At 43.9% G+C, this 26,394-nt stretch overlaps 1 protein-coding gene across 2 annotated transcripts in view; it reads left to right on the top strand.

The window, feature by feature from the left end:
* GCLC (glutamate-cysteine ligase catalytic subunit) overlaps positions 1 to 26,394 on the top strand; it is a 68,083-nt gene that overhangs the window by 6,715 nt on the left and 34,974 nt on the right. For both annotated transcript variants that reach the window (XM_056565734.1, XM_056565735.1), the window contains exons 2-3: positions 19,491 to 19,603; positions 20,824 to 21,006. In XM_056565734.1, the coding sequence (XP_056421709.1) occupies positions 19,491 to 19,603; positions 20,824 to 21,006 (296 nt within the window). The remainder of the gene's footprint in view (positions 1 to 19,490; positions 19,604 to 20,823; positions 21,007 to 26,394) is intronic.

Here is a 26,394-nt window from a genome sequence, read left to right as displayed (position 1 = left end):
GGTCCTTAAAGGGGTATTCCAGGAAAACTTTTTTTTTTATATATATATCAACTGGTTCCAGAAAGTTAAACAGATTTGTAAATTACTTCTATTAAAAAAATCTTAATCCTTTCAGTACTTATGAGCTTCTGAAGTTAAGGTTGTTCTTTTCTGTCTAAGTAATCTCTGATGACAATTGTCTCGGGAAACGCCCAGTTTAGAAGCAAATAGCAAACCTCTTCTAAACTGGGCGGTTCCCGAGACACGTGTCATCAGAGAGCACTTAGACGGAAAAGAACAACCTAAACTTCAGAAGCTCATAAGTACTGAAAGGATTAAGATTTTTTAATAGAAGTAATTTACAAATTTGTTTAACTTTCTGGAGCCAGTTGATATATAAAAAAAGTTTTTTCCTGGATAACCCCTTTAAGGGGTTAATTTAGGAAAGCACCATGATATTCATATTTGGTCATACCGCCCAGCACTAGTAACATCTTCACATTTTTAAGAATACCCTTCAACCTGATCCCTCTGCCACAAACTGCTCTACTGTATATAATCGTCTGCCCCCCCTTTTTTTATTTTATTTTTTTTTATAATATGCCATGGTTGTCATGGGTGTCGGGGAAGATGGAGGCGTTGTGGGGAACGCCGGCGCCAGTTACCTGAGCTCACACGGCAAACGAGGACCAGGGACCAGCGGCTGACAGGAGGCGCAGTCAAGTGGAGGCGATTGTTTCCCAGATACAGCTGTGAAGATCGCCGTAAAGTGATCTACACTGCTGTATCTAGGAGTTTAAAAACTACAATTCCCAGCATGCCAAGACAGCCCTGTAGCCCTCCAGACAACATCTGGAGGTACAGTTTGTACACCACTACACAGTGGTCTCCAAACTGTTCTCCTCCAGTTGTTGCATAACTACAACTCCCAACATGGCCCTTCGGCTGTCTGGCCATGCTGGGAGTTGTAGTATTGCAACAACTGGAGGCACATGGTTGGGAAGCACTGCGGTAGTAGGTTTCCTAAATCAGCGTTTCCCAATAAGTGTGCCTCCAGCTGTTGCATAACTACAACTCCCAGCATGCACCGACAGACCATGCATGCTGGGAGTTGTAGTTTTGCCCCAGCCCCTCCCGCACGTGAATGTACAGGGTACATTCACACGGACAGGGGTTTACAGCAAATTTCCCGCTTCAAGTTTGAGATGCAGCAAATTTTCCGCTGCAGCGGGAAACTCACTGTAAATCTCATCGCGTGTGAATGTACCCTAAAAACTACACTATACTAACACTAAATAAAGAGTAAAACGCTACACCCTTACTGTCGCCCCTCCCCCCCAATAAAAATTAAAAACGTCTCATATGTCAGTTTTTCCAAAACGGAGCCTCCAGCTGTTGCAAAATAACTCCCAGTATTGCCGGACAGCCATTGACTTTCGAGGCATGTTGGGAGTTTTGCAACAGCTGGAGGCATCCTGTTTGGGGAAAACTGATGTACAGTATTGTATTTTTGGTTGAGGAGGCAAGTGTAACGCTTGCATTAGGGTCCACCCCTATGAAAATCCCTAATTTAGGCCCCAATGCACATTGCGCGCTCTCACTTCAGAGCCCTGTCGTATTTCAAGGAAAAAGTTAGTTTAGGGCCACACATGGGGTATCTCTGTACTCGGGAGAAATTGCGCTACAAATGTTGGGGGGGCTTTTACCCTTTATGAAAAGGTAAAGTTGAGGTCTACACCAGCATGTTAGTGGGGGGGGGGGGGGAATAAAAATATTTTTTTTACTCTAACATGCTGGTGTTGCCCCATTCTTTTCATTTTCGTAAAAGGAGAAAAAGACCCCCAAAATTTGTTCCAATTTCTCCCAAGTACGGAAATACCCCATATGTGGACGTAAAATGCTATGCGGACGCACAAGGCTCAGCTTGCACAGGGGTGGCTGCTGGTTACAGCGGTTCTGACATAAATGCTAAATAAATATCCACATGTGACCCCATTTTGGTAACTACACCCCTCATGGAACGTAACGAGGGGTATAGTGAGTAGGGATCGACCGATATCTTTTTTTTTTTTAGGGCCGACACCGATAATCGGTGCAGGTTAGGGCCGATAGCCGATAACTTATACCGATATTCCGGTATAAGTTATCGGCTATTTAACCCCCTGCGACACCGCTGCAGATCATGGATTTAAAGCGGGCGCTTTAAATCAATGATCTGCAGTGGCTTTTGCGGGGCCATAGACCGCCGCCGCCACCACCCGCTTCTCTCCCCCTACCTGTCAGGGTGGTCCAGGCCATCCATCCATCGTTCCTGTAGTGTCCGGGGGCGTTCCGGGTGGAGGGTGAACCAGTCCGGGCTGTCCTTCTTCTCCGGGGGTCCTCTTCTCCACTCTGGACAGGCTCTGGCCTAGTACGCTGCATAGACGCCGCTGCGCAGTGACTCCCATGCACAGCGACGCACCTGACGTCACGGCGTAGCGACGTCTATGCAGTGTCCTAGGCCGGAGCCTGCCCGGAGTGGAGAAGATGACCGCCGGAGAAGGACAGCCCTGACCGGTTCACTCTTCACCCGGAACGCCCCCGGACACTACAGGAAGGAAGGATGGATGGCCCGGACCACCCACATTACGGGTAGTGACAAAGATAGACTTGCATATTATGAAACTATGTGACAATCATTCTTATAGACAGTTAGGCGTGAAAAGTGTGGCTATTGACTGGGGTCTGAACACTTATGGGGAGTTTTATCTAAACATGTGCAAATGAACAGTAGATCAGATAATTATATTTTAATTAACTCCTTAACCTGTTAAGGATGCAGGGCCCTCTGCACCTGCTCCCCTGCTATGATGCGAGCTCACAAGCTGACCTGGTGTTATAGCAGACCCATGTCTAATGCTGGACATCACCGAACGCGGTATTAACACCTTAGACGCGGCGGTCAAAGTTGATTGCCGCGTCTAAAATGAAGAAAAAAGCGTAAGTTGGGCTGATCAGGATCACCGTGGTGGCCCGACCAGTTGGGAGGACGGCGGGAGGGTCCTTACCTGCCTCCTCGCTGTCCGATCTCTCCTGTGATGCTCCAGGCAGCCTGGAGTAATCGAGCGTAGATAACACTGATCAATCACTGCATAATATTGAACAGTGTATGCAATTAGAAGATTGCATGTTATAATCCCCCTATGTGAACTAAGTAAATTAAACGTGAATTAACCCCTTTCCTAATAAGTTTGAATTTGAAAAAGTGATGTAAAGTACTTAATCCTGATTATGTACATATCATTTTCATGTGTCTAGGACATATAACAAATAGCATTTATACGTTGCTCACTTGCTTTGTTTTCATGCCTTGTGAAGGGGGTGTGTCCGTCTCTCTCCCTCACTGTGATGACTCATCTGTCCTGAGTCTGGGAGCAGCCTGGCAGTCTGCAAATACTGCACAGTAGTTTTTATGCATAAATTAACTAGATGTTCCTAGTAAAGCTGGAGGCTAATCAACATAGCTCGCTCTCACTGTGTGTCATTCAACTTTCACAGACTCCTGAATGTCTGTCTGATCAGCTTTTTTGTCATACAGGAGTCAGAGAAAGCTTTGGCTGTTCAAGCATGCTGGGAGTTGTAGTTTTGAATTGGCAGCTGCTGGAACTGCAGTGTTTGTAAAGCACTGTTAGCAGTGTTGCCTTTAGCTGTTGTGAAACTACAACTCCCAGCATGCTCACACATCCTTTGTCTGTAGTTTTGCAAGAGCTGGAGGCACACAGCTCTAAAACTGTTTTACAAAGATTGTATCCCCCGCTATTGCAAAACTTCAACTCCCATCATGTGAGTTGTAGTTAAGGAATAGCTGAAGGCTTTAGTGGTGCAATGTGATCTCTAGAGATGAGGGAAGTTACAGCAATTCGATTCGTCTCGAACTTCTCGGCTCGGCAGTTGATGACTTATCCTGCATATATTAGTTCAGCTTTCAGGTGCTCCAGTGGGCTAGAAAAGGTGGATACAGTCCTAGGACCGTATCCACCTTTTCCAGCCCACCGGGGGAGCACCTGCAAGCTGAAATTTATGCAGGCTAAAGTCAGCAACTGCCGAGCCGAGAAGTTCGATGCGAATCGAATTGCTGTAACTTCCCTCATCTCTAGTGATCTCCTATACTGATCCCAACACACTTTACAGCCGGTATCCAGTATGCTGCAAAATAGAGTAGTATGCATAAAGACAGATGACCCCTAGTGGTGGCTATTTTCATTTTACATTTTATTAGTAAAATTGACACTTCTTAAAAATTTATATTTAAAAAAATTATAGCAGTAGTACTACGAAATATAAAATGTTTCATGACAGTGGGGAGGGCTGTGGCTGTGGTGTAAGATTGTGATTTCAAAAAGCCTCCTGAGCATCCATGTTTAAAACTCAGTGGAATTTTATTTAATTAAAAAGGGATCTTGTTTAACTATTGGTGACCTAACAAAGTATTGTTAGTGAGTTTACATTTATTGCATATGCCAGGTTTTCATTATTTTAGCTTCTACATTTAACTCATTATTCTAATGTGATTAATTTAGTTTCCAGAGACTTGAACATAAAAACCTTTCATGATATACAGTAACATTGTATTAAACAATCCTATTTATGTTTGTGGCTTTGACCCTGGCTGCCTCCTATATTACTTTTTAATGGACTGTTGAGCTATACTGGCAGTGTTAAAGGGGTATTCTGTGTTATAAAAATGATCCCCTATTGTGCTGGGATCCCCTGCTGAATGGTCAGGCTGCTACTTTCTTGAAAGACAAGACTTGTCTTGACATTGACAGCCTGCTCAGCCAATCTCCTGCCTCTGTGGGCTGTCGCTGCTGAAGAGTCTCTTGAAGATAGCAGGCAGAGCATTCATTGGGGGGCTACACACACTCTCACACACTCACTCACTTACTTAACCAGTTTATCTAAATGGTGGTATATACTAGAACACTGATGGAACTTGAGAGCCTGAATGTGACAGAATTTGAGAGAATCTGACAGCTGGTTCACGCACACTAAACCCTACATATTAGATTGTTGTGTGTGTGTAGCTGTAAAATTAGGGGTCACGTTTATCCATGACTTGTGTACGGAGTTATGTTAGTTAATACTTTTATTTGTATTGGAGTTGGGGATTTACTATTGTAAACAAGCCAGAATTCTGTCTCATTGTGCCAGAAATGAAGAAAAATAACCTGACCAACACTCCATTTTACTGAGAATCAGAAAAAGGGGCATGTCCCTGACATTTTCACAAAACCCAACATATTTACAGTACTAAGGTTTCCACAGAAAATGTGGATTTCAGAGGAGAAAAACCCTACAGATCAGAGCATGATTATAAATAAATAAAACTATATATCACACAGAAACCCCCCCCCCCCCCCCCCCCACACACACACACATATGATGAAGAGGCCATCGCATGTCGCTGTCAGCATTGACATATGATGCTTTCATATGTCGGGGCCATCGCATTAAACTGCTACCCGACAGCGCAAAATGCTTAAAGGGGTAGTCCAGTGGTGAAAAACTTATCCCCTATCCTAAGGATAGGGGATAAGTTTGAGATTGCGTGGGGTCCCACCGCTGGGGCATATTGGTATGTTATCAGTTACTTATCCCCCCCCCCCCCCCCCAGCGACACCGCTGCAGATCATTGATTTAAAGCGGGTGTTTAAATCGATGCACTGCAGTGGCTTTTGCTGTGCCAGAGACCACCGCCACCACCCGCTTCTCTCCCCCTGCCTGTCCATATATAAGGAGATAGAGATGCAAAACATAAAATGTTGCAGTATCTTGTAATACCCTTTTTTTTTATTGGACCAACAGCATTTTGTAGAGACAAGCTTTCGGGATTCCTCCCTTGATAAAGGACTTGATAAAGGGAGGAATCTCGAAAGCTTGTCTCCGTAAAATGCTGTTGGTCCAATAAAAAAAAAGGTATTACAAGATACTGCAACATTTTATGATTTGCATCACTGGACTAATACGGCTACTCAAATTTACTATATATAAATATATAATAATTTTTTATTTTTTATACATATTGAGAATACCTTTTTAGTCTTTATGCTGATGACACAAAAATATGTAATAACAGGGTTGATGTTCCTGGAGGGATAGGCCAAATGGAAAAGGATTTGTGTAAACTAGAGGAATGGTCAGAACTCTGGCAACTAAAGTTTAATGTGGGTAAGTTCAAGATAATGCACCTGGGATGTAAAGACCCAAGGGCAGAGTATAGACTGTGGTACAGTCCTAATCTCAGTATCTGAGGAAAGAGATTTAGGAGTAATTATTTCAAAAGACTTAAAGGGGTACTCCGGTGAAAACCTTTTTTTCTTTTAAATCAACTGGTGGCAGAAAGTTAAACATTTGTAAATTACTTCTATTAAAAAATCTTAATCCTTCCTGTACTTATTAGCTGCTGAATACTACAGAGGAAATTCTTTTCTTTTTGGAATGCTCTCTGATGACATCACAAGCACAGTTCTCTTTGCTGACGTTATTATAATAATGCATAATTTATTGTTGTCCTTAGTGGGATTTGAACCAAGTCCCCAGCACTGCAAGGCAGCAGTTCTAACCACTGAGCCACCATGCTGCCTTTAGCATACATCTGCTATGCATGGTTGCTAAAATGGGCAGAGAGCACTGTTTCCGTGATGTCATCAGTGTTCCAAAAAGAAAGGAATTTCCGCTGTAGTATTTAGCAGCTAAGTACTGGAAGGATTAAGATTTTTTAAATATAAGTAATTTACAAATATGTTTAACTTTCTGCCACCAGTTGATTTAAAAGAAAAAAGGTTTTCACCGGAGTACCCCTTTAAAGGTAAGAAGACAATGTCGTAGAGCAGCAGGAAATGCTAGCAGAATGCTTGTATGTATAGGGAGAGGTATTAGCAGTAGAAAGAGGGAAGTGCTGTACAGAACACTGGTAAGACCTCACTTGGAGTATTGTGCGCAGTACTGGAGGCCGTATCTGATGTCATTACAAAGTAGAATTGGTGGCGCAAAATAAGCCATCATATGGATTTTTAGGTGCAAAATTTAAAGGGTTATGATTTTTAAAGGTGAGGAGGAAAAAAACGAAAGTGCAAGAATGCAAAAACCCTTGGTCCCCAAGGGGTTACAAAAAAAAAAAAAATTCTAAGGGAGAAAAGGTGAGGGCTCCTATGAGAGTTGTGCAAATACCGGCACAATTTGTAATAAAACGAAATGGAAACCAGGCTGTGGCTCCTTCCCCCAAACACACCAGAATGTAACCTACAACTAAATCACTCCTCCTCAATGTTCACAGGGTGCAGCTAGTAAAATGGTAAATAGACCAAACTTTAAAAACTAAAATAGCTTTTATTGCATACAGCTCGCTACAAAGCCAGTCTGGCTTCTTCCTCGGGTATAAAACCTACAAGAAGACTTAAAATTCCCACAAAACTAAATCACGTGACAGAAAATGAAATCCTACTCATTAGAATTCAGTGTGTGTGTGTGTGTGTATGTATATGTATGTGTGTATATATATATATATATGTGTGTGTGTGTGTATATGTATATGTGTATATATATATATATATATATATATATATATATATATATATATATATATAATTTTGCACGTAGTATTACAGAACCATTATGTCCTCCTGAAGACACACAAATGTTTAGATATATAATTCACATTAAAGTCCATTAGATTACAATTCTTAATATTTTAGCTGTGCTTGTTAATTGTTGAACACACTTTCTGAACAACGTGTCCGACATATTGAACCTAGTAAATGGTAAATGCATGTTAACAAATCACAAACTAAGATCCACGTGAAAAAGAACTTTTCAGCGATAACACTTCATCTGTAGAGTTGTAAAGAGGTGATGCTCCTCTTGATTCAGTAATCCATGCATGACAAAGGCAATGATTTACTCCACATCGGGAGGTGCCAGGATGTTTATCACAGGACTATTAACTTTTTCCTAACCCTATATGAGGATCCTTATTCTTTTATATAGAATGCAACATATCCAGTGGTACAAAATCTTAAGTTTCTAACCCAATTACTCCAATTATTTTAAAGATTTTTTTTTATTGTCCTAATGAGGTCGAATAAAAAAAAAAAAATGGACCAGTGGTTCATGAGAATTTTCTTTCTTAGAGCGATCTATTGATTTGAACTATTTACTTGTTTTAGAAAATAAAATGAAAAAAGGTCTTTCCATTTGATATTAATTTTACCAGTTTTAATAGCTCTAAGAGAAAATGCTCCATTAACCATTGTTCCTTGACACTGTTTGAGAATGAACAAGCAACACTCAAATATTCAGAATTGTTTTATAAAACTGGGGGAGATTCATCAAAACTTGCAGATAAAAATGTGTCCAGTTTCCCATGGCAACTAAGAGCTGCTTAAATTTTTTTAAAAGGCCTGTGAAAAATAAGCAGCTATCTGGTTGTTATGGCAGCTGCGCAACTTTTCCTTAGCCCAGGTCTTAAGGACTCTTCCCCCAGTGTGTCATGCCATGTGTGTTTAGCATACAATGGAGACAAACTCTACAGCTATGCTTCATTGAAATTATACCTTATTTTTCCAATGGTGTCCAACAATCAATTGGAAATCCTAGATAATTTTTTTTTGTTAACTCCTTAACCTCTTCAGGACATAGGGCGTATGGATACGCCCTGCATCCCGAGTCCTTAAGGACCGAGGGCGTATCCATACGCCCGGTTGGGGACCGGAGCCAGATGCCTGCTGAAATCGTTCAGCAGGCATCGGGGCATATCGCCCAGGGGGGTCATTATGCCCCCCCATGTCGGCAATCGCCGCAGATCGCTGGACAATTCAGTCCAGCGATCTGCGGCGATTCCGGGTCAATCGGGTCTCCAGTGACCCGATGACCCGGAATTATTGGCTGTTCCCGGCCCCGAACAGCCAGAGCCTGCAGGGGTGAGGTGGCACTGGTGCCACCTCACGATCGCCCTGATTCGTCGGCCGGATTACCGGCCGACCAATCAGGGCGCCTGCTGCGGGTGTCACTCCCGCACCCGCTCCGCCCCTCTTCTGGAGGACGTGAGCGGGTGCGGGACGTGCACCCCGGGTGCTGGGGACCCCGATCCCCGGCGCCCCTGTTGGGATCGGCGCCCCAGGACCAGCTGCGGCGGCGGGACTGACCTGCAGCGTCTGGATCATTGGAGGTGAGTGACAGCCTCCTGCTGTTGCTTAGCAACAGCTCCCAGCATGCAAAAAGGGCATGCTGGGAGCTGTAGTTATGCAACAGCAGGAGGCAGACCACCACAACTCCCAGCATTCCCTTATGGGCATGCTGGGACTTATGGTTTTGCAACAGCTGGAGGCACATTCTTTCTATGGAAAAGTGTACCTTCAGCTGTTGTCTAACTACAACTCCCAGCTTGCACAAACAGCTAAAGTGCATGCTGGGAGTTGTAGTGGTGCATCTGCTGGTTGCATAACTACAACTCCCAGCATGCCCGTTGGCTGTCGGTGACTGCTGAGAGTTGTAGTTTTGCAACAGCTGAAGGCACACTGGTTGTGAAACTCAGAGTTTTTTTTTACCAAACTCAGTGTTTCACGACCGGTGTGCCTCCAGCTGTTGCAAACTACAACTCTCAGCAGTCACCGTACACCATGCACCGTACATGCTGGGAGTTGTAGTTTTGCAACAGCTGGAGGCACACTGGTTGTGAAACACTGAGTTAGGTCACAAACTCAGTGATACATAACCAGTGTGCCTACAGTTGTAGCAAAACTGCAACTCTCAGCAGTCACCGACAGCCAACGGGCATGCTGGGAGTTGTAGTTATGCAACAGCTGGATGTCCCCCCAATGTGAACGTACAGGGTACACTCACCTGGGCGGAGGATTACAGTAAGTATCTGGCTGCAAATTTGAGCTGCCGCAAACTTTCTGCTGCAGCTCAAATTGCCAGCGAGAAACTACTGTGAACCCCCGCCCGTGCGACTGTACCCTAAAAACACTACACTACACTAACACAAAAAATAAAATAAAAAGTAAAAAACACTACATATACACATACCCCTACACAGCCCCCCTCCCCTCCACAATAAAAATGAAAAACGTCTGGTACGCCACTGTTTCCAGAACGGAGCCTCCAGCTGTTGCAAAACAACTCCCAGTATTGTCGGACAGCCGTTGACTGTCCAGGCATGCTGGGAGTTTTGCAACAGCTGGAGGCACCCTGTTTGGGAATCGCTGGCGTAGAATACCCCTATGTCCACCCCTATGCAAGTCCCTAATTTAGGCCTCAAATGCGCATGGCGCTCTCACTTTGGAGCCCTGTCGTATTTCAAGGCAACAGTTTAGGGTCACATATGGGGTATCGCCGTACTCGGGAGAAATTGTGTTACAAATTTTGGGGGGTATTTTCTGCTTTTACCCTTTTTAAAAATGTAAAATTTTTGGGAAAACAAGCATTTTAGGTAAAAAAAAAATTTTTTTTTTACATATGCAAAAGTCGTGAAACACCTGTGGGGTATAAAGGTTCACTTAACCCCTTGTTACGTTCCCCGAGGGGTCTAGTTTCCAAAATGGTATGCCATGTGTTTTTTTTTTTTTTTTTTTGCTGTCCTGGCACCATAGGGGCTTCCTAAATGCGGCATGCCCCCAGAGAAAAATTTGCGTTCAAAAAGCCAAATGTGACTCCTTCTCTTCCGAGACCTGTAGTGCGCCAGCAGAGCACTTTTCACCCCCATATGGGGTGTTTTCTGAATCGGGAGAAATTGGGCTTCAAATTTTTAGGGGTATTTTCTGCTATTACCCTTTTTAAAAAGAATTTTTTTTTTGGGAAAACAAGCATTTTAGGTAAAATTTTTTTTTTTTTTTTTTTTTTTTTTTTTTTTTACATTTGCAAAAGTCGTGAAACACCTGTGGGGTATTAAGGTTCACTTTATCCCATGTTACATTCCCCGAGGGGTCTAGTTTCCAAAATGGTATGCCATGTGGTTTTTTTTTTTTTTTTTTTGCTGTTCTGGCACCATAAGGGCTTCCTAAAGGTAACATGCCCCCCAAAAACCATTTCAGAAAAACGTACTCTCCAAAATCCCCTTGTCGCTCCTTCCCTTCTGAGCCCTCTACTGCGCCCACCGAACAATTAACATAGACATATGAGGTATGTGCTTACTCGAGAGAAATTGGGCTACAAATACAAGTAAAAATTTTGTCCTTTTACCCCTTGTAAAAATTCAAAAATTGGGTCTACAAGAACATGCGAGTGTAAAAAATGGAGATTGTGAATTGTCTCCTTCACTTTGCTGCTATTCGTGTGAAACACCTAAAGGGTTAAAACGCTGACTGAATGTCATTTTGAATACTTTGGTGGGTGTAGTTTTTATAATGGGGTCATTTATGGGGTATTTCTAATATGAAGACCCTTCAAATCCACTTCAAACCTGAACTGGTCCCTGAAAAATACTGAGTTTGAAAATTTTGTGAAAAATCGGAAAATTGCTGCTGACCGTTGAAGCCCTCTGGTGTCTTCCAAAAGTAAAAACTCATCAATTTTATGATGCAAACATAAAGTAGACATATTGTATATGTGAACCAAAAAAAAATGTTTTCGTAATATCCATTTTCCTTACAAGCAGAAAGCTTCAAAGTTAGAAAAATGCTAAATTTTCAAATTTTTCTTCAAATTTACGAATTTTTCACCAAGAAAGGATGCAAGTATCGACAAAAATTTACCACTATGTTAAAGTAGAAAATGTCACGAAAAAACAATCTCGGAATCAGAATGATAACTAAAAGCATTCCAGAGTTATTAATGTTTAAAGTGACAGTGGTCAGATGTGCAAAAAACGCTCCGGTCCTTAAGGCCAAAATGGGCTCCGTCCTGAAGGGGTTAACAACCATGGGCGTAAATGCACATCCTGGTTTGGCGGTACTTCCCCCACCAGGACGTACATTTATGTCCTATGTATGACAGAGCATCGGAACGGTGCTCGCATCGTACACGGCAGGTTCCGGCTGCTAGCAGCAGCCGGGGACCTGCCGGTAATGGCTGACATCCGCGATCGCACGGATGTCCGACATGAACCCCCTCAGATGCCGTGATCAATACAGATCACGGTATCTGCAGCAGTGCGGTACTTTGAATGGATGATCAGATAGCCAGCAGGGCTGCCGCGGCGATCTGATCATCCAGCATTGCGGCCGGAGGTCCCCTCACCTGGCTCTGGCCGTCTCCCGGGGTCTTTTGCTCTGGTCTGAGATCGAGCTGACCAGAGCAGATGATCACCGAAAATACTGATCGGTGCTATATCCTATGCATAGCACTGAACCTTATTAGCAATCAAATTATTGCTATAGATAGTCCCCTATGGGGACATAAAAAGTGTGTTTAGAAAAATGTAAGTGAAAAATCCCCATCTCCAATAAAAATTAGTCCATTTTTCCCATTTTACCCCCCAAAAAGCTTAAAAAAAATAAAAAAAATGTATAAACACATTTGGTATTGCCGCGTGCGTAAATGTCCAAACTATCAATATATGTTAATGATGCCGTATGGTGAATGCGTAAACATAAAAAATATGTCCAAAAATGCTCCTTTTTTTTGGGTCACATTTTATTCAAACAAAATTAATAAAAAATTAAAGTTTTATATGTGCAAATGTGGTATCGATAAAAAGTACTGATGACGGCACAAAAAGAGCCCTCATACCGCCCTATATACGGAAATATGAAAAATAGGTGGGCAAAATAGGGCGATTTTTACATTACTGATTTTGTACAAATTTTTTCTGTATTTTTTTTCTTTAAGCGGCATAAAAGTATCTAGCCATGGGTATCATTTTAACAGTCAAACCAAGAATCTTTTATTGAAAAGAATAATGATAGCAGTACAAAAGGCAAAAGATAAATAGTAAAATGCCTTTTCAGGCATAAAATCACATAAGAACAAATAAAACAGAGAACATGGAGGTTACATCATCTCGTTGGTTCGCACAGAAACAAAGAACATATGCATGGAAAACAGTACAAATACAGGGCAATGGCAGGATCGGTCGTCCCAAACAGTCGCCTCAAGCACATATAATACCTAGTAAAATTCCCCGCCCCCCAGTTCAATATAGAGAAAGGCAATTCTGCATAGGTGGGCAATAAGAGGAGGCCTGCCATTCTTCCCATAATTTATCAAAATATTCCACCCTGTTCTCACGAATGGCAGACAATTTTTCACAAAGCATAATAAAGTTAACTCTATCGATAACCTTCTGGAACGACAATAACGGGGATTTCCATTGGGCCGCTATATGAATCCTGGTAGCCATAAGAATGAATTGAGCCATTCGAAAGGTGCGGAATGGCATCCTACTGGGTCTGTTGCTTAAAAGACAAAAAGATGGGGAACTGGGCATGCGGTCACCAAATAAATCTACCAGGACCACATGAACCCTTCTCCATAATTGCGCTACCGTAGGGCAGCTCCACCAAATATGATGCATAGAACCAGTAGTCTGACATCCCCTGAAGCAAAGAGGAGACACCGATGGGTATAGTGTGTGCAATCTAGAAGGGACCATATAGACTCTATGTAGGATTTTAATAGATGTCTCCATCAAGGAGACCTGCCAACTACCCTTACTAATAGCCGTGCAACAAGCATGCCATTGGGGCAAAGATAGGGTCACACGGAGGTCACGTTCCCAGGCTACCATGAAGCGCAGTTTAGTATCAGTAGGGGGAGCATTTAGATGAGCATAAATGCGAGAAAGCATGCCTGGCAACGTAGGACTATAAAGCAAGGCTGCTTCATAGAATGTAGTATGTACCTGAAAGCCCTTAGGTCCCAATGAGGAGTAATATGATAGGATTTGAAGGGCCCGGAAGTATTCCCCAGGCGGGAGTGTATGTATGGAGCAGAGTTGCGTTATGGTGATCAATTGTTTACCCACCAGCAGGTCAGATAATCTAGTTAGGTTAGCAGAGCGCCACCAAGAATATAAAGCAGTGGAAATGCCAGGTTGAAAAGAGGGATTAGAAAGAAAGGGGAGGAGGGGAGGTATAGGGGACTGCAGACGGAATTTGAAGCGAACCAGACGCCAGAGACAAGGAAAACAGAGTGATTTGCGCCAAAGAGGAGAGAAGAGCTGAGACAGGACAAGAGGACCACATCAAGGCGGAAAAAGAGTAGGGAGAAATAAGGGATGCCTCCAACCCCACCCATCTAGGGGCATTTTGCGTGGCGTGTGTGAGGGCCAATTGGGCTAGGCGAGCAGCATAGTAATATTTCAACAGGTTGGGAACCGATAGGCCACCCACCCTTTTATGATAATGCATAACAGTCTTATTAATGCGGGGTCGTCTCCCATTCCAGATGTAATGGGAAATAGTGTGTTGAAGAGAGCATATGTCTTTTTTCACTACCGGGATGGGAAGGGAGCGGAACAAATACAGGATGCGTGGAAGAATAACCATTTTGCATACATTTATGCGGCCTATCCACGAGATATGGGGTACCGTCCACTTAGTGAGATCCGCTCTAATAGAGCGAAATAGTGGAGGATAGTTTGCCGCATATATAGCTTTAATGGATGTAGTAAGAGTAACACCTAGATAGGACAGGCCTTGGGAGGAATCATGAAACCCAAAATTTAATTAAATCAATTGACGTGTCAAAGGTGGGACATTGCAATACATAACCTCCGATTTAGCCACATTCACCTTCAACCCCGACAGCCCAGCAAACCTATCCAAGAGGGTGAGTAAATTAGGTAAAGTAACTAAAGGATTCGTTAACGTCAGGAAAAGGTAATCTGCAAATAGACTAGTTTTGTATTCCAGCGAACCCACCACAAGGCCCTTAATGTCAACATTGTCTCTAATAGCAACCGCCAAGGGCTCCATCACGAGCGCAAAAAGTGCCGGTGAGAGGGGGCATCCCTGGCGCGTTCCCCTCCCTATAGATATAGATGAGGGTGAAGTGGAGGGCAGCTTCAAGTAGGCCGTTGGGGCCGAATAAATGCCACGCAACATGCTAACAAAGGGACCCGAGATGCGAAATTTCGACAGTACCTGAAACAGGTAGGGCCACAAGACCGTATCAAAGGCCTTTTCTATATCTAGCGCTAGGGCGACCATGGGAGTTTTAGTTACATCTGAATAGTTGATAAGGTTTAAGATCTTCCTGATATTATCTGGGGCTTGTCGGCCTGGGATAAATCCCACCTGGTCATGGTGGATAAGAGAGGGCAAATAGGAATTAAGTCTAGAAGCAAGAATAGAGGTAAGTAGTTTAGAATCGACATTAAGAAGAGAGATAGGATGGTAGTTAGAGGGTAGAGTGTGGTCCTTAGAGGGTTTAGGCAACACAGTGATCAAAGCATCAAGAAATTCAGAGGGAGGTTTGGCGCCAGAAAAAAGGGAGTTGAAAAAGGAAACAAGATGAGGAATTAGCAAAGAGGAAAAGGTTTTATAGTAGGAGGCAGAAAATCCGTCCGGGCCGGGAGACTTGCCCAATTTAAGATGGTCAATGGCCCATTCTACCTCCTCCACCGTGATGGGTCCGTTCAAGGCCTCCCGGTCCAAAGCAGATAAAGATGGGAGAGACAATTGAGAGAAAAAAGCATTGAAAGAAGCAGAATAATTAGGGGGAGAGGGAGGAGCCGAGTAGAGGTGAGAGTAGAAGGAAGAAAAAGCCTCATAAATACGATCAGGGTGGGATGTGCGGAGACCCGGTCTCAACTGAACACTATGTACCCGGTTAAATGAGGAAGTTTTCTTAAGCATAGCCGCGAGCAACCTGTCAGGTTTGTTAGCCAACCTATAATAGGTTGCACCCGTCCACCTCAAAGCTTTCTCAACCTTAGTAGAAAGCAGGGCATCCAATTGCAACTTAGTATCCGCAATAGACTTATAAAGATAGGGGGTAGGATCCTGCTGATGGGCAAAAACCAATCTAGACAATCTGGCCTCCAAGGCCGCCTGGACTCTAGACCTATCTCGCTTAATACCCGAGGCCGTAGAGATCAGGCGTCCGCGGATGTAAGCCTTATGGGCCAGCCACATCCAATGCGGAGACGATTGTGGGGAGCTATTTAAAGAGAAGTAGGAAGCAATATCACTCTCCAATTGGGTTTTAATTCTAGGCATAGTCAATAGAGACTCGTTAAGTCTCCACCTAAATGGTAATATGAGAGTGGACATAAAATTAAAGACTGACAATACCAGATCATGGTCCGACCATGACACGGGTACATGACGAGCATAGACCAGCTTAGACACCGTCGCAGCGTTGACCAAGATCCAGTCTATCCTCGTGTAGTGGCGTTGGACCGGGGAATAATAGGTATAACCTCTACTGGCACCGTTATGTTCCCTCCATGTGTCCACAAGAGAGTGCATAGCAAACAGATTGGATAATAAGCGTTGTTGAGTCCCCGACCTACGAAACTGAACCGTATTAGAACGGTCCAACTTGCCGTTATAAACAAAATTAAAATCACCTGCCCACAACAATGTCTCATAAGTCAGGGAGTCAAGAATGGAACACATATCTCTAAAGAATAAAATAGGGTTGTCGGTGGGGGCGTAAGTATTCACAAGACAGTTTTCCCATACAGAGTACCCAAAATAATTAGATAACGACCTTCAGGATCACATTTCGCCTCCGTCACCTCAAGTGGAAGGGAGTTGTGCAAGAAAATAGCAACTCCTCTACACTTAGTGGTAAAGGACGCCCTGTACATTCTTACAAAAGATTTATGAATAAAACTAGGGTAACAAGTCACAGTAAAATGCGATTCTTGTATACAGACTATGTCAGGTTTGAGGCGGACATATGTATGGAAAGCCATTTTCCGTTTGTTAGGGGAGTTAAAGCCCCTAACGTTATGTGATATTATCCTACACATAATGGGTAAAATTAAAAAAGCAAAATATAAAAGAAGGCAAACCATCACCCACATATACTTTACAATAGGCGACGACCGACCCTGTTACACTGCCTTCATCACAAAAGAAAGGTGTAGCTGGTAAACCTCCTGAAACAAAAGAAAAGACAAAAACAAACCAAATAGAACAAATCAAAACAATACAATACTCAGGAAAGGCGGTCCAGGATATCATCTGAACCATCGTACTTCCTGTGCCCCAATCGGGACAGGTGAGGCGCAACAGTCCACATTGCGTCTAGCCAGCTAAATAGGTGACCCAAGTAAAGGCACCAGGTCAGCCCAGAGAGGAGCTAGAAAGGTAAGGACAAGGGAAGAGACGAAAAGCAGGATGAGGAAGAGAGAGAAGCAGGAGCAGTCTAAAGAGGAGAACAGGGAAATCTAGAGGGAAAAAGGTGGGGGAAAGAAAAGAAACGTAGAGGATCAGAGTGTAGGTAAAAGGCAACAGAGACTAAGTCTCAAGTACACAAGTCCCGGGCAGCTTGGCAAAAAATAGGTGCGGATCCAGCAGGTAAAGTCTCGCTGAGCAGGAGAATTCTCATATGCTTAGTAAACATTATAAAAATAAAAAAAAATGGAAAGTAAGTGAATATCCACTGTCAGGACTAGAGGCCATATTGAAAAACAAAGAAAAACTCAATCAAATCAGGGGGCAAAAAGCAATCCACAACTTGCCAATGGGGGTGTACAGTTCACTTCAAGTAGGTTGGCGCGGCTCCCGTGAGGGAGGTCGGTCCCGCTTAGCCTGCGGTGCCGGAGTCCAGGTTCTCGACGGCCGAGGCACTCTTGGAGGCAAGGGGGGATTCTCCACTAATGGTACACGGGCTTGCAGCAAAATATCCTGTGCCTCTTGCAGGGAACGCACAGTATGTAGCTTGCCTTTCAATTGGAACGAAATGGAAAACGGAAAGCCCCACTTGTATTTTATCTGCTCGCGTTGTAGTGCGAGGGTGACAGGACGGAAGTCCCTACGGCGGGCCAACGTGGATGGAGCTAGGTCCGAATATATATGCACCGAGGGAGGCATCCCAGGGAGCACCGGCAAATTACGGGTCGCAGACAGCAGGACATCGCGGACCTCGGGGTAGTGTAGCTTGAGGACGACATCCCTGGGTAAGTCAGGGCCTCTTGGCTTAGCTAAGGCACGGTGAATGCGGTCAAAACGGAGCATTTCCGGCTCCAACTGTGGGGCAAGCTCAAAAAATAAAGATGTTACCGTTTTAGAGAGGTCCACATCGGGTTCAGGGAGACCGCGTATCCGCAAATTAGCCCTCCGTGAGCGATTTTCGAGGTCCTCTAACTTGAGCTCAAAGTCCCGCAGCTGTGTTGTATGGTCATCAATGTCCCTCCTGTCCTCCTCCGCTGCGTCCGCCAGCACGTCCAGTTTGGCCTCGTTGTCTGAAACTATCCTGCAGCTGGGAGGTAAAATCATCCACCGCCTTAGACAGGGCTGAGTGGAACATCTTCTTAATGCTCCGAAACATGGCCGTTGGTGTTAAGTCGGCGGGTTCTGCAGGCTCCTCCCCATCTGAAAGGCCTGCCGGAGAAGTGTCTCTCCCCGTCGCCATCTTGGAGCGGGCCCCGGAGCGGAATAAGTCCGGAATTGATTGAGAGAGGACTTGAGAATTGCGGAGAGACCCCCTTCCGCCTGACCGGGGCATATTCAGGAATCGATGGGTAAGTGGATCAGCGTTTTGGAGCCGAATTTCGGCGCTAAGTGAGGCTTAAAGACGCGTGTGGCGCGGAGCTCACATCACCTACGTCCTACTCCGTGAGCTGCGCGCATGCGCCCCCATGGGTATCATTTTAATCGTATTGAACCACAGAATAAAGACATGTCATTTTTACTGTAAAGTGTACAGTGTGAAAACAAAACCCTCAAATGTGCAAAATTTTTGTTTTCATTAAAATTTCCTCCCTAAAAAAATAAAATTTTGGGGGGTTCGCCATGTATTTTATGGTAAAATGAGCTTTCATTACAAAGTACAATTGGTCACCCAAAAAAAACAAGCCCTTATATCAGTCTGTAGTTGCAAATAGAAGAGTTATGGATTTTAGAAAGTGAGGAAGAAAAAACAGTGAAAATGGGCTTTCACACTTCCAGATAAGTAGTGAATTCTGGGATCAACCCAGTGATCTCCTGTCTTGTGGGTCTGCAGTACCCAAACAAATGGAATCTGTGAAATTGATTTAAAATCTGAAAATGTGCCTCCTCTACTAGTTTAGGCGCATCTGCGCCGTCCTCAGGAGGAATATGCGGCATATAACAGTATATTTTTCTGCCTTCGGAGGACATAATGGTTCTGTGATATTATTTGCACATTGTTTTTTATGAGTATTGTATTCTAATTGGCATATCACTACCGGTCATGTGATATTTTTTATTTTGCACATATTTTAACCCCTTAAGCATACTTTTATTTTCATTTTTTACTCTTTCCTCCTCCACCTTTTTAATACGTCTTTCAATTTTCTACCTACAGTCTCATGAGAGCTTGCTAATGAAGTACAGTGTTTGAAACTTTGATGCATTGTTTTAAACTCATTTAAAACTTTTCCTTTTATTTTTTTCCAGGTGGAGTACATGTTGGTTGCCTTTGACCGTGAAAATCGCAAGGTGCGATTAGTTCTTCAAGGAGAGGAAATGCTTGACACACTTCAGGGCCGAGGTGAAAAAATAAACCCAAAGTATGTTACACTTTTTATTTTCCTTTTTTAATAATTTTTACTTTGTTTGATTTGTACTTTTTTCTATTCTACCCTGTTTGTTCAGTAATTGCTTACTGTATAAACACCCATTCTGCTGTAGATGGCTAGCTAAAGTCTTAGCTATGGAAGGAGGTACCCAACCCACAATTTACATGTAAAGCAAAAATTCTCATGTATACAAACGCAGTAAGTGTTGTGCATGCGGGCCACAAGTGTGCTGCATACAGCTTCTGGTAGCGGCTGCAATTCTCAAAAGGAGCTTCATAGTCTCAATATCTGCCTCTGCTAGCAAAACTGCAACAAAATGTAAAATGTAAAATTTGCTTGAATGTTCTCATGCTTTAAAGGGTAACTGACAGGGGTCACCAGTGCTATGCTGAATACGAAGGCTTATAGTAGGGATGACCCTCTTTCAAATGAGGTATAAATCACCCTAATTTGTGAAGTCGCTGTAGAATTCTAAAGTAAAATAATGCAGACAAATAGCAATGCTTTTTTAGCAATACTAACCTCTCCTCTCCTGCCTGTTCTTCCACCCCTTCATTAATAGTCACTGCTCTTGCTGCGAACTGGTGTCTAAGCAACTGAGCACCAGCCATTCCAGGTGCAGCAGCCATTCACAGTTCTGGATCCTTATATTTTAAGTTATATTTCTGCAAGTAGTGATAACAATTAATGTAAAACTTTTTGGTGAAACTGAAAAAGGCGCTTTTATTATTTGGGGAAGGGCTTATTCACTTTTGAGAATGTATTTTATACTGTACAAGCATAGCACTGATCCGTTTTATCAGTGTTCTACTTCTCCTGGTCTTTAAGAAGGCAGACCAAAAGAGATGTACACAGGAGCCAGCTGTGGATCCCTCTGTAAAGAGTTGCACATGTTTCAGCTATCAAGCAATGGCACAATAATTAGACATTTTTACACAAAACACATTTCGTAAACCCATGATAAATTCCCAATTTATAAAATGGATGTTGTTTTAGACCTTATTGCAGTTTAGGTGCAGTGGTACATTTGTTTGAAGAGGTTGAAAATATTTGAGGGCTTGATAGATGAATGTTGCCTTTTAATTTGTAAATGTTTGTATCATTATTGAAACTGAATAATTCAGAAGCTGGTAATTCTGTGCACAATTATTGCTTGTTTATGTAAACTTGGTATAGGATATTGACTGGTCCTTTCTGCATTCAATATTTAGCCATCCTACACTTTGGAGACCAGAGTATGGCAGCTATATGATTGAGGGAACTCCTGGACAGCCTTATGGAGGAACAATGGCAGAGTTTAATACAGTGGAGGATAATATGAGGAAACGACGTCAGGAAGCCTCCTCCTTACTTTCAGAAAATGTTTCGATTTGTACTATAACGTCCTTTCCAAGGTAAAGGTTACATGTTTTGGGTGGGTGTATGTCTATAAATAAAAATAAAATTGGGGCGGGGGGGGGGGATGGGGGAGGCAACACAGACCATGGGTATATGCTGCTGCCACCAGGAGGCTGACAATAGGCAGTAGAAAAAAAGTCAGCCCCTCCTAACAGGATATACCCCGCCTACAGATTCTGAGCTGTCAGATTTAGCTTATTGTCCGTAGGAGGCACACAGGTCTGGAGTTTTCAAAACCTGTTCTTCTACATTCTTAGTTTAGGGATGCGTGTGGATTTATTTATTTAGGTGGGGGTTCACCTGTCCCCCCCCCCCCCCCCCCCCCCCATATGCAAAGAAGGGGCACAGACAGTTTTTGTACTGTCAATCCCTTCTCGCCACCAGCCAGTGCCTGGGGTTGTACCTTGAGTCCAGGTCCCCCTATCTTCCCTGCTCGTCTCGCTGTCTCAGCCCAGCATGATACAAATGTTTAATACCTGGCTGAAGACTTCAGTAGATAAGTTTTCCCTGGACAGGGAGAGAAATGTATGTATTTTATATAGATTTTTTTTTAAATCCGGGGCCCCTTCGGAACATTTGACAGGTCTTGCTCTTCAACTCTCCAATGCTGGAGACTACTTGTGCTCTGCTTTCAGTCTGCCCGTAGTACGGCTTTTGCCACAGGTAACCTGGTGGCAATTCATCGCTCCATGTGGCTCAAGGCCTGAGACGCCGATGTGGCTTCCAAGAAATCTCTCACTGAGCTTCCTTTCTCTGGGACATGACTCTTTGGGAAATGGCTGGATGAGATGATCTCTGAGGCTACTGGAGGTAAGAGCTCCTTATTGGGACTCTTGGGTCCGAGATGTCGTTTCCGATGGTTATCGGATCGAGTTTGCTTCCTTTCCATGGGACCGCTTTTTTTCGATCCCACCTTCCTCGCTCTTCTTCCTTGGCGGCAGCTTTTCGGGTCGCGCTTCGGACCCTTCTCACTCAGGGAATGATCGTCCCAGTTCCTCCCAAGGAGCATTTTTCGAGGTTCTATTCAAACCTGTTCATCGTCCCCAAGAAGATCTGAAGCTCCTCAACCGCCACCTTCTCCTTCACCATTTCCGTATGGAGGCACTCCGTTCTGTGGTGGCATCCATGGATCAAGGGGAGTTTCTTTCCTTGGTGGATATGTGAAACGTTTACCTTCTGAGGGCCATTTTCAGTTTGTGGCCCTTCCTTTTGGCCTGGCCGTGGCCCCAAGGGTCTTCACCAGGTCCTGGTGGCAGTGATTGCCATCCTGCGAGCCCGAGGTGTGCAAGTCATCCCCCTACCTGGACGACCTCCTGATCAAGGCTCCAACCAGGTACCAGAATCAGGAGTCTCCTTCTCACTCTTTTGACCTTGTCCCGTTTTGTCTGGGTGGTCAATCAGGAAAAGTCCAACCTGATTCCCACTCAGTCTCTGATCTTCTTGGGACTCCAGTTTGACACAGCGGCCGCCCAGATTCGACTCCCGCCAGACAAGCGCCGCCCTCTTTCAACAGGAGTTTGTTTTCTCAGTCGTCCTGTTCCATGCAGAAACGAATGGAAACTGGAAGTCTTGGGTCAGATGGTGTGTTTCCTTCGCCCAGTTTCCCTGTCTCACTCAAACTTCCTCTTACTCAGTCTCCGCTGTCAATCTTTCGCAGGATTATTATTGTAGACTCCTTAGTGATCCCCTGGTTGCACTTCGTCCTCCCCTATCTCTTCACTCTTCCTCTACTTCCCAGGGTCCTGAGGAAACTCAAAACGGAGGGCGTCCCCGCCATTCTTGTAGCTCAGAACTTGCCCAGGTAAGCGTGGAACGCCAGCGTAGTTCGCCTAGTGGCCAATGTACCACTGCGCCTCCCAGTTTGTCCTGACCTGCTCTCTCAGGGTCCCCTTTGCCAACCCAGTTTACTGTCATTTGATGGCGTGGCGGTTAAAACGAGGGCCAAGGGGTTCTCTCCCCAGATGATCTGCACAGTTATCAGGCCGCGCAAGCCTTCCTCTGTGAAGAATTATTACCATACTTGGCGGTCCTACTTTCAATGTTGAGTATCCCCTTCTCCCTAGTTTTCTCCCTTCCATGACACCTTTCCTTTTTGTAGTCTGCACTGGAACAACTCTTGGCTCTCAGTTCCCTTAACCTGTTAAGGACCAAGGGCATGAATTCACACCGGGTCATACGGGTCTATGGTGACCCGGAAAATAAGGGGGATCAGGGTTGTCCAAGACAACCATGATCCCCCTGAAGGGATAGCAGTGAGGTGCTATCACTGCTATTGGTCGTCTAGAAGCGACGACAAATAGCAGATCGGAGGGGTTAACTTTCGGTTTCCCTGTTATGCCCACCCACAATAGGCGGGGAAGAATGGGGAAACAGGAGGGCCGGCGCCAAAGTCCACTTAGCCATCAGCGGCGGCAGAAGAGCACGGCGATGCGGCTCCCTGGATCCTACGGAAACCCGTGAGTTGCCTAGCAGCATCTGGAGAGCTACAGTTTGAGACCACTATACAGTGGTCTCTAAACTGTAACCCTCCAGATGTTGCAAAACTGTAAATCCCAGCATGCCCAAACAGCTGTCTCGGCATGCTGGGAGTTGTAGTTGTGTACCTCCAGCTGTTGCATAACTACATCTCCCAGCATGCCCTTTGGCAATCAGTACATGCTGGGAGTTGTAGTTTTGCAGCAGCTGGAGGCACACTGGTTGGTAAAATACTAAGTTAGGTAACAGAACCTAACTGTTTTCCAACCAGTATGCCTCTAGCTGTTGCAAAAGTACAACTCCCAGCATGCACGGTCTGTCAGTACATGCTGGGAGTTGTAGTTTTGAAACAGGAGTGAGAGCGCACTATGTACATTTGAGTTCTAAATTGGTGATTTGCACAGGGGTGGCTGATTTTAGAGGTTCTGACATAAACACAAAAAAATAATTAAGCACCCACATGTGACCCCATTTTGGAAACTATACCCCCTCACAGAACGTAACAAGGGGTATAGTGAGCCTTAACACCCCACAGGTATTTGACTAATTTCCGTTAAAATCGGATGGGAATGAGGAAGAAAAATTTCAGTAAAATGCTGGTGTTGCCCAAAAATTTTTATTTTCCCAAGGGAAAATAGGAAAAAAGCCAGCCAACCACATTTCTTCTGGGTAAGAACAATACCCCATATGTGGGTGTAAAGTGCTCTGCGGGCGCACTACAATGCTCAGAGTGCCATTGTGCTTTTGAAGAGAGAACTTGTCTGGAATTGAGGGCCACGTGTGTTTACAAAGCCCCCATAGTGCCAGAACAATGGACCCCCCCCCCCCCCCCCCCCATATCATGTGACCCCCCATTTTGGAAACTACACCCCTCATGTTATGTTTTAAGGGGTGCAGTGAGCATATACTCCTCACAGGTGTCTGACAGATTTTTGGAACAGTGGTCTGTGAAAATGAAAAATGTTAATTTTTCATTTGCACAGCCCACTGTTCCAAACGCCAGTGGGGGTGTAAATCATCACTGCACCCCTTATTAAATTCTGTGAGGGGTATAGTTTCCAAAATGGGGTCACTTTTGAGGGGTCCACTGTTCTGGCACCACGGGGGGCTTTGTAAACGCATATGGCCCCTGACTTTCATTCCAAATAAATTCTCTTTCCGAAAAGCTCAATGGCGCTCCTCCTCTTCTGAGCATTGTAGTTCGCCAGCAGAGCACTTGACATCCACACATGGGGTATTTCCATACTCAGAAGAAATGGGGTTACAAACTTAAGGGGTAATTTTTACCCCTTGTAAAAATGTAAAATTTGGGGGGCTAAAACTGCATTTTTTTTTTCTCATTTACACATCCAACTTTAACAGTCGTTAAACACCTTTGTTACGTTCCTTGAGGGGTGTAGTTTCCAAAATAGTATGCTGTGTGTTGTAGTTCGCCCGCAGAGCTTTTTATGTCCTAACATGGTGTATTTCCATAATCAGAAGAGATGGGGTTACAAATTTTGGGGCATTTTCTCCCATTACCCTTAGTAAAAAAAAAAGGTAAATTTGTGGGAAAAAACTGCACTTTAGTGAGATTTTTTTTTTACACATCAGACTTTAACAGAAAGTTGTCAAACACCTGTGTGGTGTTTATGCTCACTGGACCCCTTGTTACGTGCCTTGAGGGGTGTAGTTTCCAAAATGGTATGCCATGTGGGGTTTTTTCTGCTGTTCTGACACCATAGGAGCTTCCTAAATGTGACATGCCCCCAAAAAAACAATTTCAGAAAAACTCACTCTCATCCCATTGTTGCTCCTACCCTTCTGAGCCCTCTACTGCGCCCACCAGACACTTGACATACACATATGAGGTATTTCCTTACTCGAGAGAAATTAGGTTATAAATTTTGAGGATTTTTCTCCTTTTACCTCTTGTAAAAATTCAAAAGCTGGGTCTACAAGAACATGCAAATGTAAAAAAAATGAAGATTGAGTTTTCTCCTTCACTTTGCTGCTATGCTATTCCTGTGAATCACCTAAAGGGTTAACACACTTACTGAATGTCATTTTGGATACTTTGAGGGGTGCAGTGTTAATAATTGGGTAATTTGAGGTATTTCTAATATGAAGGCCCTTCATCCAATCCACTTCAAACCTGAACTGGTCCATGAAAAATTCCGATTTAGAAAATTTTGTCAAAAATGTGAAAATTGCTGCTATACTTTGAAGCCCTCTGATGTCTTCCAAAAGTAAAAACATGTCAACTTTATGATGCCAACATAAAGTAGAAATAATGTAATTGTGAATCAAAATAAAATTTATATGGAATGTCTACTTTCCTTTAAAAGCAAAGAGCTTCAACGTTAGAAAAATTCAAAATTTTCTATATTTTTTTTTTTTTTTTTTCCCATCAAATTTTGGAATTTTTCTCCAAGAAATTATGCAAGTATCGACAAAATGTTACCACTAACAAAGTAGAATGTCATGGAAAAACAATCTCTGAATAAGAATGAAAGGTAAAAGCATCACAAAGTTATTAATGCTTAAAGTGAGAGGTTGCCTTCCTCATTGAGGTCCAGGCATGTGGAAATCCTATCGCCCGGGACAAGTAGTTCTGGGCGCCGGGCAGGTGACTTTTTCATAGATTTAGCCCTGTGTCGGGCTAGCAGGGAAAGACCACCCCTTGGGTTCGGAAATCTCACTTCACACCCCCCGCTCTACATTACACAAGAAGCAGGGGGTACACAGCTCCATCCCCCGCACACAGCTCCATCCCCTCCCCCTGCTCTGTCTCCAGGATCTAATCTACCACAGGGAGGTTGCAAGTTTGCACGGGAAAATCAGAGTGGGGGGGGGGAAGAGAGGACGTCCTTGCACAGTTCCTCACCTCCATAATGACTGCTATGTGTGAAGGAGGACAGACTGCACGG

The sequence above is a fragment of the Hyla sarda genome, chromosome 3, assembly GCF_029499605.1.
Source record: "Hyla sarda isolate aHylSar1 chromosome 3, aHylSar1.hap1, whole genome shotgun sequence".
Classification (NCBI taxonomy): domain Eukaryota; kingdom Metazoa; phylum Chordata; class Amphibia; order Anura; family Hylidae; genus Hyla; species Hyla sarda.
Note: the sequence above shows the minus strand (reverse complement) of the source record. Positions and strands in the feature narration are given on the sequence as shown.